General features: G+C 50.6%; 1 protein-coding gene across 2 annotated transcripts in view; it reads right to left on the reverse strand.

Annotated features, from left to right (window-relative positions):
• The window catches only part of PLB1 (phospholipase B1), a 119,616-nt gene that overhangs the window by 85,543 nt on the left and 19,736 nt on the right, over positions 1-14,337 (reverse strand). For both annotated transcript variants that reach the window (XM_059660227.1, XM_059660228.1), the window contains exons 4-11: positions 13,683-13,741; positions 11,514-11,554; positions 11,102-11,145; positions 8,171-8,261; positions 7,810-7,861; positions 5,900-5,986; positions 1,500-1,562; positions 743-804 (exon numbers count right to left, since the gene is read on the reverse strand). In XM_059660227.1, the coding sequence (XP_059516210.1) occupies positions 743-804; positions 1,500-1,562; positions 5,900-5,986; positions 7,810-7,861; positions 8,171-8,261; positions 11,102-11,145; positions 11,514-11,554; positions 13,683-13,741 (499 nt within the window). The remainder of the gene's footprint in view (positions 1-742; positions 805-1,499; positions 1,563-5,899; positions 5,987-7,809; positions 7,862-8,170; positions 8,262-11,101; positions 11,146-11,513; positions 11,555-13,682; positions 13,742-14,337) is intronic.

Consider the following 14,337-nt stretch of genomic DNA (forward strand, 5'->3'; position numbering starts at 1 on the left):
AAATAAGCCAGAATGAGAGCTCGGATACGGGGCCATCAGCTGCCTGTGGAGGAGTGAGAGGGCTGGGGAGTGGGGAGGAGAAGCTGGGGCCTCAGGGTGCACTGTGATCTGGCTCCCACTGTCCCTCCTGGGGTGGGAAGGGAGGAAGGGATGTGGAGACATGCCCCCTCTCCCTCCATCTCCGGGTGCACCACCCTCCCTGCCTCCTCACCACAGACCCACCTCTATGTCTCCCTCCCCGACTCCGTGTCCCTTCTCTTCAACCCCCCTCTCCGCTCGGACCGTCCTCTCCTTGCCATTGCCCCCACCCCGAGCTGTCCCTACCCTGGCTCTTGCCACGTGAACTTCTTTTCTGAGTCCAAAGCCAGAAATCTCGGGATCTGGGGTCAAGGAGTTTAAATTCTATGACAAATTTCAGAACTACCTGCCAATCAAATTCTGTGAAGATAAAATACATTTGGGCTAAATTTTTTTTCTTTCCAGTTTCTAGAAGTATCACTTCTTGGCTTATGGATGTTTTCCCAAACCTGCTTTTTAAACCCTCAGATCATTCTGGTGGGGGCGGGCCATCTGACTACCTCAACCAGACTGACTGGTTCCCGCACACGGCTCAACCTCTCTGGGTCTCCCTCCGCCTTTAAATCTCCTTTTAGGGGGTTAGTGTGTGGTGACGTGCCCCGCCCAGTTCCTGGCACATGGCAGCCCCCCACAGGTGCTGGTCCCATTCCGCTCCCCTCTTCACCTGAGCTGGGTCCCCTGGTGCCGCAGAGAGAGGTCCACCAGGTTCACAAATGCTCTGGGGACCTAGGAGGAAACGGGGGAAGATGCCAGGTCCTGGTCACTGCCCAGGTCTTCCCTGGAGCCCTTGGCGTGAGCCCCTCTGGGGCCTGGCTACCTTGGTGGGCCTCTTTGGGAGAAGTTTGGTTGGGGGAGGTCCAAAGCTGCCAGCCCTGCTGGTGATGCAGAGACGTGGCATTCACCACCCTCACGGTGGGCAGGGCCCCGTCCACCAGGTGTCAGCGAGGAAGCAGGACCCCGCTGGTGACAGGACTTGGGACCCTCCGCCACGGGGAAGCTGCCTCCCAGGAGTCAGACCGCAGAGCTTGCTCAGCACGCTCCCGGCACAGAGGGAAGCCTGGAGGCTCTCGGGGACCCTCCCGGCCATCACTGCCCCGCGCTGTTCAGGGAAGCGGGGTCTCTGAGCCCCAGGGAGGGGCTGTGCGCTCCGCTTCCTGCCCAGAAGTCTGTTGGAAATATCTTTTGCAAGAGTGGAGGGCGCTAAACCCCACCCAGGCTTTTATTCAAAGGCTCCTCCGGACCCTTTCCCTTGTCTTGCTCTCCCTCCTGGGCGGCCTGCCACTAGCTTTCTCTCAACCCGTGGAGGCAGTTTGAGTAACCAGAACCTTCCCTGCCAGCCCTCAGCCCGCAGCCCTCCGGAGGGCAGCACCCTCTATTCTGCGGAAGGCAGACACCGGACAGCTCGGGGGCGTGAGCCTCACCTCCTGCAGCAGGTAGTCCAGCATCCTGGTCAGCTTGTTCATGCTGCCTGTCACGTGCCTGTGCTGGGAGGGGAGAAACGTGCTGAGAGAGGGCGGGGATGGGAACATGGGGCCAAGGATGCCTAGGCTCAGGACCCCTGCCCTCCCCTCCCCACCCTTCACTCTCAGCTGAGATGACAGTGGCCAAGGCCCTACTAGACCCCCATTTCCCACAAACAAATAGTTTCCAGAGCTCCCGAGGGTTTCTGTCCATTCTGACTTCCCCAACCCATCATCCTCTAGGGCAGCGGTTCTCAACCTTGGCTGCACATTAGAATCACCTGGGAATCTTTTTAAAATCCTGATTTCTGGGCCTCATCCTCCGGAAATTCTGTTTCTTTGTTACTCATGTTGTGGCCCCACCCCATAACAAAGACACAGAATTTCCGGAGGATGAGGCCCAGAAATCAGGATTTTAAAAAGATTTCCAGGTGATTCTAATGTGCAGCCAAGGTTGAGAACCACTGGGCTAGGACACAATCAAACACCCCCGAATGAGAAGTTCCACGCCAGGAAAGGGCAAGCTCAAGGTCAAGGAAACCCTACAGCTCACATTGTGGGATGGGAGATGGGAGACAGGACTTACTCCCAAAGGGGGAACACAATTACTCTCGGATTTAAGGACCCAGATGGGCCTCAAAACTTCCACCAGGCGTTCTTTTATCAGACCTCTCCCTGCCACATCTGCCCGGAGTAAGAATAAGAAAAGGGCTCCTGTCACCAGGTATTTAAAGACACCCTTTTCCCACTAATGCCCTGCAGGTGATGAAAGTAAATAAACACATGAGAGCACGCCAAACATAGACCCGGGTTTACCTCTTCAGGGTAAAGAAACACAAGACAAACAAAAAAATAAAACACACCAAACAAAAATAAACTACTAGACAAACTCCCAAGCTGCCTGTAGCTCAGCTGTCCCCTGAAGGAAGACAAGGAAGGCCCAGGAGCTGTTCTGTTTCCTGGGGGAACACAGGCAGCGATGCTGGCGACAGCTGCCAATCACCCGGCTGTGACCGCACCGGGACTCTCTCCCCACCCAAGTCCCCGCGCAGGCGAGAGGTTGGCCTCCGGAAGCCAGTTGAGCCCGCTCTGTGGCGTAGCCGGCGATGAAGCCTGCTGTCTCATTTTCTTCAGGCGACGTGTGTCTCTCTCTGAACATGACCTTAAGCATCTCACTTTGCCTTCTGAAGAGCCTTGGGGACTCTGGGTAGAAAGGCCCTCGCTGCCCACACTCAGGGCATCGAGCTTCCACAGGGAAGCTGGGGGCCCCTGCGTGCTGCTCTCTGCCAAGGTGCTTAATCACGGCTGCAGAGTGAATGGGGCCACCCAGTCCCTCGGGTACGGGATGCTTGTCCCTTGGCCACCAAGTGTCCCTGTTCCTTAGTGGAACACAGCAAACTCTTATAGAAACGTCCCTCGTCTGTAAGGTCACACGTAATAATCCCCTCCTTGGACCCAAAGCCAGGAGAAAGCTTATTTTTCCAAATGAAAGGACACATTTTTATTTGTATCTTTCGCTTTCACAGTCAGAAGAATGCTCCGGTCAAAAGGTACAAACACTTTCAGGTTTCCTGAAGCCTCCTGCCACCGTAACCCTCCCAGTGCTGACTCCTGCTTCTAGAGGCATTTGCAATAAGTAACTGATAGATTCTTGCCGTGTCATTGGCTTTGAGTTTTTTCTTCTTCATGTTTTCCCTTCTTTTTAACTGATTTTCCCCCCGTTTTACTCATTAACAAAACTAGACTTTAACTGGAGAGCAGTAAAGAGTCCAGACCCTGTAAGCGTCCGTTTCACGGCAACGGGCCAGGCCACCAGGTGCACGGGAAGCACCTGCCTTTGAACAGCTGACCCATCACAGCAGCCCCGAAGCAGCATGGCCACTGCCTATGGATGGCTCCTGCTCTTCCTCTCCATGACTCTGGTCTTAAGAATCCCCCAGAGAACAAATGTGGACACAGGCCCTTATCTACTTCCCACCAAAGGAGCCCACCTATAGGAGAAAAATCCAGGTCCTACGGAGGGCAGGACAGGAATGTAAATGGGTTCAGTACTTTGGAAGGTGACTAGGCGGGCCCTACGAGAACTTAAAGTGTATGGAGCTGATGACTACCAAGTCTATGTTTAAGAATTGATTCTAGGCACTTTTCTTCAGATTATTTTGAGCATGACCCACAGGGTAAGACATGTTTCACATCACACATGTCTATGTAGAAAGCAAAGCAAAAATAATCACGAGTCAACACTTACCTTACAGCCTGCAATCAACCTAATATTTTATAGTTTATTCTATTTCTATTTTTATAATTTATATAATTATATAAATTATAATTTATATAAAAATTATAAATTTTTATAATTTATAATATATATATTTTATATATATATAAATATATATAATTATATATTTATATAATTATATAAATTATAATTTATATAAAATTATAAATTTTTATAATTTATATAATTTTTATAATGTTGACCCACTAATATACTTCAATCTGAAAATCAGAATTTATTTAGAAAAATGCGCGTATTCAGGCAAACGGACAGATAGTTTATAATAGTGAAAAACTAGAAAAACTTAAATGGCCATCAATAGGGAAATGGCGAAATAAAATTTATTAAATTTACACAGTGGAATACTATCTAGCAAGTGATGGGAATAAACTCATCTATGTGCATCATATGACTAGATGTCAAAAATACTTGGTCAGTAATAAAACTGCTCATGATATAATACTATTTGTGTTAAATCTCTATATCTCTCTCCTTTATCGCATGCACACACATGCACATATATGCAAAATACTACTAGCATTTGTAGATATATAAGAAGCTTGGAAATAAAAAGGGAGAGGATTAGATGTGGTATTTAGCTGTAACATTTTAGTCTTTTAAAAGAAGAAAACATTTGTGCATGTTTATCTAACCAAACTTATTAACAGGAAATAAATGGATACATGCAGACACAGGAATGCATCACATAGCCAAGAATGCTTTTGAGCATAAATACAGGAAAGAATGCAAGAATTCACATAAGAATGATTGAGTGTGAAAAAAGTGTATGGAAGAAATCATGAATGAGTTTAAGCATCCATGAATGCATTCAAACATTGGAAAAATCAAACGAAAGCCAGCATGAACATAACTCATCATACATACAATAGTCTATGCCTACATGTAAAAAGAGAAAATGAATTTATGCATAAACAGACAACTCATGGATGGATGAATGAATGAGTGGATATACAGAGGAATGCAGCAATGCCTAAATGCTTGTGTGAGCACGTTAATGCATGAATAGGTAAATTCATGAAGAAATTTGCTGTGCATAATCAACAAAAAGAAGGGCATGGAAGAAACAGAGGTTGTAAATTTCACGTGGCATGGGAGAATACACAAGGTGAAGTAGAACAATAAACCTTCAAGATCTATATGCCACAAACCCAGGAGATCTACAAGGACTACTGTTCAACAAGAGCTGGTCAGGCAAGGTGGGCTCAGTGCATTCTCTGGGCCCAACATCACTAGAAGGAGGGGGTTTTGGTGGTGGGCCAGGAGTCAGTGGGAACATGGCGTTTGGAAGAAAACAAGAGCATAAGTTGTAAAAGAAGGGCACAGAACAGGCGGGCACCGCGGGAAACTCCACTCAGGCCTGTGCCATCTCCTGGCAGAGGCTCTGGAGGGTGGCTGAGAGAACGGGGGCAGGTGATTGGTCTACCATACGTAGCAAGGCCAGCTTGGTGGCAACCAGGCTTCAGGCCCCTGAAGAAGAGTGTGTGCCACTGATATCATCACAGTCATCCCTGACACTTTCACTGCTGCTAGCCTGAATGCCCTCCAAGTCCTAGATAGCCACCTACAGAAATAATAAATGAAGTCACATATTTCATGTCCTGCATCCAGGAGTGCTAAAGAGCCTGGAGAATGGTCTACGGGCATCAGCAGTAGGCTTCCCATTACCGCTAGAGTTCATGGGGAACTACAGTTCAAGAGGTGATGACAAGAGCACACATCCTGTTTTATTTTCTAAATTCAGTACTTAAATGACATCAGAGTTAAGAGAGGCAAAACAGTTTTTAACTAGGGGGCTTTTGTTTCTCAATTGTAGAATGATATTGACTCAGCTTATCTATACCTCCATTTCCTTTACCTGATATCAAAATGGTAAAATACCTTTCCCTATATATGGTTTCTTGAATCCTCAGGTATCCATCCATCCATCCATCCATCCATCCATCCATCCCCTGAAAAAGGTGCCATCAGGCCCAGCCCAGGTGTAGATCAGGCAGGCTTAGTTCATTCGCTCTGCCCCCACCCTGGCATTTGCAATCCCTCTGACCCCCAGCCTGTGGTTTACCTGTTGGGTGGAGGGACACAGGTGACACCGGTTTGCATTACTGAAGAACACATTGATTAGCTTCCAGTCATTTTGAAAGTCAAGTTCCTGAAGAAAAAGGCAACAGCATGAAAAAGCAATAGTAGTACGACCTGATACCAAAAGGGCTTTCTTTTCATATCTTTCAATTTCACACACCCACCCCATAAAATCATAATTATACATTTTTTCAAAAAGATAATTATATGGTGGGAAACTCAAACTCTCTAACTGATTTAGAAGGCAATTTGGCAAAATATAGTTGAAAGATTTTTAAGGGCATATACTCTTTGATTCAACAATTCCATTTCCCAAAACATATTTTAAGGAAATAAGAATACATGAAAGATTTAGCTGCAACGACGAAGCCTTGTTTATAACAGTAAAAAACTGGAAACAACATAGATGTCTAATTTAGAGGATTGCTGCGCAAATTGTCAAACACTTCTAAGATGAAACACTGTGTTGCCCTAGCTGGTTTGGCTCAGTGGATAGAGTGTCGGCCTGAGGACTGAGAGGTCCCGGGTTCAATTCTGGTCAAGGGCACAGGCCTGGGTTGCGGGCTTAATCCCCAGTAGGGGGTGTGCAGGAGGCAGCCTATCAATGATTCTCTCTCATCATTGATGTTTCTATCTCTCCCTCCCTCTCCCTTCTTCTCTGAAATCAATAAAAAATATATATATTTAAAAAAAGATGAAGCACTGTGTAGCTACTAAAATGGTGTTGGCAAATGTAATTATTGTCATGGAAAGCACCACATTTAAAAAAGCAGTTATAAAAGTATCTACATCGAGTAACATCCTAGTTTTATAAACTATACACATGTGCTTGGAATAAATGTGCCTTGAAAAAATACGGAAGAGGATGTACACTGAGTTGTTAACAGCAGTGATCTCTGGTTACTAGTCTTGTTTATCTGCGTTTTCTGATTTTTCTCTGTAATAAACATGTGTCACGTGCATAACAAAAAAAATAAACATTTGCTTTGCTCTTTAAGAGGCGGCATGATGCCCTTGAAGCGCGAAAGACAGTGACTCAGCAACTTCAGATTTTCGCCCCAATTAGCTGTGTGAACTTGGACAGGTCACGTGAATTCCTCGGACTTCAGTTTCCTCATCTGTAAAATTTCGGGGTTGGATTCAAGACCTCCCAGCTATTTTCCAGAATGTGGTGTTTACTCCAGAAATCCTGGGATTCCCTTGTTAAGGGAAACAGCTCTTTACGGCATATCTCCGGCATCTGCCCTGAGCCTGTAACCTGCAATGGCCTGGCTCTCATGCCTGAGCTCTTCAGTGAACGCATTGCCGACCGAGACAGCGGCTGCCCTTGGCTCCAGCCGTCCAGGCTCAGCGCTTGGGTAGAGCCAGGTGGGTCCCAGGGCCCCGGCAGGTGTGTGACAGAGGCCTCCACCTCAGAATTAAAACAAACACGGTCATTATCAAGAATAACAATCGCCACTCCCACAACAATGACAGCTGCAGGCGCATCCAACACCTCATTGAATCTTCCTTCCTGTGCTCCTGTCTCTTATGACGCCCATTTCATAAATGGGAAAACGGAGGCTCAGAGAGGTTGAGGGCCTTAACCAACTTTATACAGCGAATAGGTAGAGAATTCAGGATTCCCACTTAAACGGGTCTCCCTCAGGAACCCACGCTCTCAACCACCTCCCTGAGAAGTCGTGCAGTCCATCAGGATGGCAGGACCACACAGAACACCACGGTGCAGGTGACAAGTGGCCCTGTGTTGTGACGGCCACCAGGAAGGGCATGTTCGGAGGGTGGCCGGTTCAGGGCACCGTGGCCGCAGGGCCTTGGCTGCCTGGCGTGTTCGGTCTGACTGCCTCGCACAGACACGGGCAGCCCCAGGCACAGAGCCAGGTGGGTCCTTACCTGGTTCTTTTTCATGCTCCTCACCAGTTCCTTTGCCTGAATCCACAAGTCTCTGTACAGAGAGAGGCGAGGGGAGAGGAAACCAGTTCAATATCACTTTGTCCAGGGCTGGAAGCTGGCCCCTTGCCCCCTCCCAGGAGCCGGTTTCAGAGTCCAAGGCTACACAGCCCCAGCCTGGTTCTGGAGGGCAGACCGGGTCCTGACTTTTAAAATTAGGCCCACCAGGCAGATTTAAATCAGCGCAGGAGATGCATTTTGGCCCTGACTTAACACAGACCTCTATTTTTAAGCCCCTTTGACTTTGCCAGGTCCTCCCCTTCCCCAACCCCCCTCCCAGGAGAGAGCCAGGAAAGGAACTTACTCAGCCCCAATGTGGGGTGTCACTCTCTTCCCAGGGGTGCACACGGGCCTCAGAACAGAGGGATTGAAGTGTTTGATGATGTCTGAAAGGACTAAAGAAAGGGAGGGCTGGTCTGAGGGCTGCGGCTCTGACGGCTGCAGGTCACCTGTAGGGACTGTCCTCTCTGGGGTGAGGTGCCCAGGGTCGCTGACCCTCTTCCAAACCATGACCTTCACACCTGCCTGGGGCCATGAGGTCAACCTCATCGCAGGCCCCCGGAAGCGGAAGCAAATGGAGCTAAAGATGGACATCTGTCCAGCGCGAGGCCAGGCTCCGTACTAAGCATCTTATGTGAGTGACGGGGAAACAGGCTGAGAGGAGCGAAGGTCCCCAGGCTAAGTGAGGCTGTGCTGCATGGACCCGCGGGGAAAGTGCGCAGGACAGGGACCTGGGCCGCTGCCTCCCAGCCCCTCTCTCCTGAGAGTGACAGCCGGTGGGAACGCTCTGGGGAACGGAGATCGGAGATCGGAGACCGTGTCCCAGAGCTGACAGCCAGAGGACCGCTAAAAATAGCGCTGCCAGGAGCAGTTACGCTGTCTTGCTCCCGAGAGAGGAGAGGGCAGAGCGGGGAGAGTGTCATGGGAGGGAGATGCCCCCACACACTCCCCCCGAGTCCTCCCCTCTTTCCACCCCCGCCCAGAAGTGCCAGGGGCTTCGTGGGAGCAGAAACCGAAGGGCTCCCCCTGAAGGAGCCGCACTGTGCAGGCCGCAGACAGGGAAGGGGGCGGGGTGGGAAGCTGGGCTGGAGGCAGGACACTGGTCACTCAGCTCTGTCGGCTCGCAGCCACCAAGGTCATGGGTGACTCAGTCTTCTTCATCCTCAGCCCAAGCCCTAAGCATCCTTTGCCAAGCCCTGAGCAGCTTGCAGGAGGAGCCCATTCTCACATGTGGTGAGAGAATGGAAAGCTCTGTGGCCAGTGGAAGACTACAAGTGTGTGCATGTGTGTGTGTGCATGTGTGTGTGTGAGAGAGTGTGTATGTGAGTGTGTGGTACGGGGATGGGGGTGAGGGTGGGCACTTTTCCTCCTGGGCATCAGGACAGCTGCGAGGGCGAGAGACCTATCTGGCGCTGGGTCTTTGAAAGAGAATTGCTTCCTAACTAGAGGTGTTTGTGTTGTGTGGCTTCTTTGTGGTCAAACAGTTCCGTGGTTCTTTTCACATAAACCTGCCTGTCATTGTGCTTTACTTCTGCTGTGCACCTGTCTGTCCTCTCTGTCCTCTGCCTCTCTCTGGGTTCTCAGGGTGGGGGAGGAGGGAGGAGGGCAGAACAAAGTCACAGGCTGCGGGACTGGACCCCTGTGTTCACAGGGACTCTGCCATATACTGACTATGTAACCTGGAGAAAGCCCTGCCCCGCCTGACTCAGTTTCCCTCTCTGCACACTGGCTGTGGTGGGCAAGGGCACGGCTAGACTTGAAGAGCTCTGCGCTCTGGGGGTTGAAGGTCGGTGGGCTGAGCTTGGGCGGTGCCATTGCACACTGCATGGGGCTGGATATCCCCAGCACTTCCTCCTTGGAAGACCTGGTGCCCCTGTGCCGGCTCAGGCCCCCCCCTCACCCGTTGAGCTTCCAGGACCTGCCCTCCACTCCACCCGCCCTGCCCTGCGCATGGGCTGGGTTCACTGGCAGCTCCGGGGAGTCCTGCCTCTGAGGACATTCAGAGGCCAGGTCTGTCCTCACTGCGCTGCCTTCTGTGGCACCTCCGGCCGGGGGAGACTCCTGGACCCTCTGCTGGTACCAGGACTTGGTACCAGGTGGGCAAGGACCAAACTGAGGCAAACTGAGGAACCAGGCAAAGCCCCCGTGTTTGCAGTTTCAGGATCTAAACTACACTCTGTCTTCCCCAGACACCACAAATATACTACCACCCCATTTAAGGGTAAACAGGGCCAAACCTAGGCAGAGCTGTGACAGTCACCCAGTCTGTCGGGGCCTCCACTTTCAGAACCTCTAACCCTTTCCAAGGGACCCTCCCACCACTTTGGCCACCAGTAGCACCTCACCTGTCAATCAATCCTGGAGGCTGAGCACCAGGTCTCCACTTTCCCTGCTGGAGGGCGAGGCTGATGGCAGGCCCAGTGCCCTTCTCAGCCCCATCCTTTGCAGGGAGCCTAGTACCGCCCAGGCCCGTGGGGAATCTCCTGGCTGCCCTGGCAGGGCGCCGGCCACCTCACTGCACTGCTCTCAGGAGGCCAGCTCAGTAGAATGCATGCACTGCGCCCGAGCTCCGAGCACTAATTGTGAGGGAACGGCGGTTTCCTTGTCATTGATTCTAACATCCCATGAGCTAGCTCAGCTGGCCTTAAGGGACTTGAGGTTTCAGGATGACTTTTAATAGAGTCACAAGGGGTGTCGGATGTTAAATGAAAAAACAGGTTACAGATAGCATATCAGAAGCACATTCATATGTAAAAGAGCCCAAATGTTAACAACGATTATCTCCAGATGGTGGGATATAGTTGATTTTCATTTTTTTTTTCTGAATCCAATTGGTATATCTATAGCTACAGGAGTTATTACAAAATGAAATAGGCTGAAAATTAGACCAGGCCCCCTCCTTCGGTGGGGGTGGGCAGCTCCTGCAGATGAAGTGCTACTGGTCCAGCTCTGAGGGCTAGTGAGGCGGGGAAAGGAGGCTCAGGACTCTGGCCCAGACACCCGACCCCTCTCCCACGTCCTCTAACCCACCAAAGCCTCCTGGCGTCTCTTCGCTCAGAGAGCCTCAGACACACTTCTCACACCCTCCTTTCAGGGTTTGCGACTGTCCTCCCCCTTTCTTCTCAGGCTCCACAACAAAGAGGCCAACAGGGCACATTCTCTTCATTTACCAAAATGTGCTGTGTCGGGAGGGGTGGGGCACGCTGGGACCTGGCCCCGAATGCCCAGGACTCACCTGTCACCACTCCCATGCACGCCTGCTGTGGCCTCCTCCTAACCCTGCAAGCAGAAGCAAACATGCACGTGTCAGACTGGATTGGTCCCCTGCCAGCTACCCCCTTGGCCTCTGGGGTCTGTCTCCTGACAAGCTTCCGCTCAGCCTGGCTCCGCTTCTGTGATTGTCCTTCTTGGAGTTGGAGACGCAGCTCAGATGGCCACGGAGTCGCCCAAATGGGTCCACAGCTCCGTCTGGGCCCTTCTCCCCACACCCCCAGCTGGAAGGGGCTGCAGACCCCGGGAAGAACGAGACAGACGCTGGCCCACCCTGCACGCTGCCCCTGAGAGAGCAGGGAGCCTGGATGGTGGTGGGGAGCGAGGCCCTCTGAGGCTCGCCCAGCTCCACTGCTCGGTGATTCCAACATAGTTACCATGGCTGCTTCTCCGCACCGGCCGTCCCCGGGTCTGGGAGCTGCAAAAGATAGCAGGTGTCACTCCAGCCGGGAAGGCGGCCCAGCCTGTCCTCCTGAGGCCCCAGCTGCCCGTCAGACAGCCTCTCCCACTGACTAAAAGGGAACCATGATCCAGGGGAAGGTCACACCCAGGCCAGTTTTTCAGGGAGAGGAGTGGCAGGCTCCCTCCACAGCACGTGGGGCAGAACCCAGAGAAATAGAAGGTGTGTGCATGTGTGTACTGTATGTGCATGTGTGTGCAGTGTGCGTGTGCGTGCATATGTGCACTTGTGTGTGCTGTGTGCGCATGTGCATGTGTGTGCATGTTGTGTGTGCATGTGTGTGGTGTGTGTGCACCTCTCCTGAGGCAGAGGAATAGGAGCTGTGAATGGGGTCTTCAATATTTTACACTCTATGCGTGTGTTGTGGTTGATTTGTACTTATATGAAACATGCACCACAAGTGTTAGTTTGAAGACAATTTTTACATTTACAAATCTGATATTTAAAGTTCTATGAGGAAAAGGGAGTCCAGAGCAATTAAACAAACAAGTGCTGGTTCCTGTCACAGGTGAGTGTTTGTGCCTTGGTTACAGAAAGCTCCGGGAACTCAAAGCAAAAGTGTCCACATGATGGACTTTTCCCGTTAAATTCCCTGCCTTATTTTCCCAGGCCTGACTTTTTATACACCAGGCTCAGCTCACAACAGGCTCAGCTCACAACAGACAGGTTTTATTCTGCAGGTGGGGGTGCCCATCAGTGGGATGATAATGATTCTGGGGCTGGGACACCCTCCTGGACTGAAGCTGTATCTGGGCCTCGGGCTCACAGAAGGAGAAAGGATGCGCTGAGTGACAGGCAGGAGCTGGGGGTCTGAATAATTCATGAATACGGAGCCTTTCAGAGCTGGGACCAAAGACTGAAGTCGCTGATCGGCTTGACTGGGAAGCCTGACTCAGAGTGAATTTCCTGCCCAAAGTGGAAGACTATGAGTCCTCCAGCGAGTGTCACACATTCGGGCTCTGGAATGCAAGCATCAGCATGCAGGGCACACGGCTCAGCAAAGTCAGCGCACTACCTGTGACACGAAACCTCTTTTCTCACCATCTTCCCTCTCCCAGCTCTCCCAGCAGTAAACCTCCACCTTCGCCCCAGTACACACACACACACACACACACACACACACACACACACACACACGTCACACGTGCAGCTTTGCCACCACCGGCACAGCTAGAGGGAAATGAGGACTGGGCTTCTGTTTGCCGATTTCACTGGGTCTGTGGCCAGATCTAAGTGAAGTCTCACACTTTGCACACAGCTGCCACTGTGCATGGAGTAGTGGGCTGGGGCCTGCAGCGAGGAGGAGAGGCTGAGGCTGCAGGGAGCACAGCCTGCAGCAGGGACAGGGGAGGGACGCTGGAAGAGAGACGGTGGGCAGAGGTGGGCAGAAGACACTGGAGGGACAGCAATGTCCTGGTTCAGGTGCGGGAAGTATAGCAGGGCCCTGGGGCAGAGCAGAGAACACCTGCTAAGTGTTCTGTCTGTCCATGTGGGGGTCACTGGCATTGGAGGTGGGCAGCCGGGCAGTGGGCTTTTCCTAAGGGCAGGGGGATTGTGGAAAGCCAGGGTGGGGAAACCCATTGGCATTCGTTCTGCCCTCCAACCCTGTTCTCTCCAGATGTCTCATTCTCGGTGCTTCTTCCTCTCTCTCCATCTTTCTCCTTCTGACCACGGAAAATATACCAATTAAAATGTGTTAGCAAGAATGGATGTATTTTTTTTTTTAATTTACCAAACAGATAAGGATTTTTTTTATGTCACAAATAGAAAGCTTAAGAGATAATTTTTTTAAAATTCTGTGTAATCTTCAACTTAATTTATCAATAGGTTTCATTTACCAATGAGAAACTCCAAAAGTTCCCTCACCCGAACATAAAGGGAGGCACTCATTTAATTAAAGAAAAAAAACCTCAGAGCCTCCTAGGTTTTAGGATTTCCCTGTTTTAGAGAATAATCTCTCTACCTGGTTACCACGAACTCATTCTGAGGGTTCATTGAAATCATGCATTTATTTCTTTTCTACCTACACTCCTTATATAACAATCCCAATCCCTGTCTCCCACCTCCATCCCCTCAAAATACTCACAGTTTCCACATTGCCAATGGCTGCCACGAATTTAATATCAGAAGGTCTCAGAGAGTGGACTGCAACGACAAGAACCCAGGGAGGAGGGTCAGGTCTACATTCCCCAAAAGGTGGGCCAAGGATGCTAAATGGAAGGGGCAGACCCCTGTCCTCCAGTGTGAGGACAGCTGTTGAAGCTGAGCCACGAGAGTGGAGAGCTGAAGAGAGGCGGCAGCTGGGAGCCCTAGGAACCTGCTCAAAAGAGGCTCAGTCCTCTCTGGAGGCCACACTGTTAACTGAACTCAGAATCTCCAAAAGGTGTCCCATGGAAGGTCACTATGGGCCGCATTTTCCCTCTCACCTATCCCACGGCTCTACTTCTGAACCACCATTAATAAGAGGGCAAAACATTAAAATGAAAACCATTTGGGTACACAAAGGATCATACTGGCTTGAAGACTGCCAGAGAACAGCACTCAAAGCCTATGAACAGACATAAACATTGGATGCGGGCTGTATGTAAATGGTATACCAGGAAGCCTCCTTGACCATCTGGTCTACCAGCATTTCTAGAATTCAGTCTCCCTAGAAACCCCTTTCATATAATGGGCTCCCAAAGAAGCCATTTCCTAAGAAATGCATTGATTTCTTTTCTGCCTACACTCCTTGTATAACA

This window comes from Myotis daubentonii, chromosome 12 (assembly GCF_963259705.1).
Source record: "Myotis daubentonii chromosome 12, mMyoDau2.1, whole genome shotgun sequence".
In the NCBI taxonomy this organism is placed as follows: Eukaryota; Metazoa; Chordata; class Mammalia; order Chiroptera; family Vespertilionidae; genus Myotis; species Myotis daubentonii.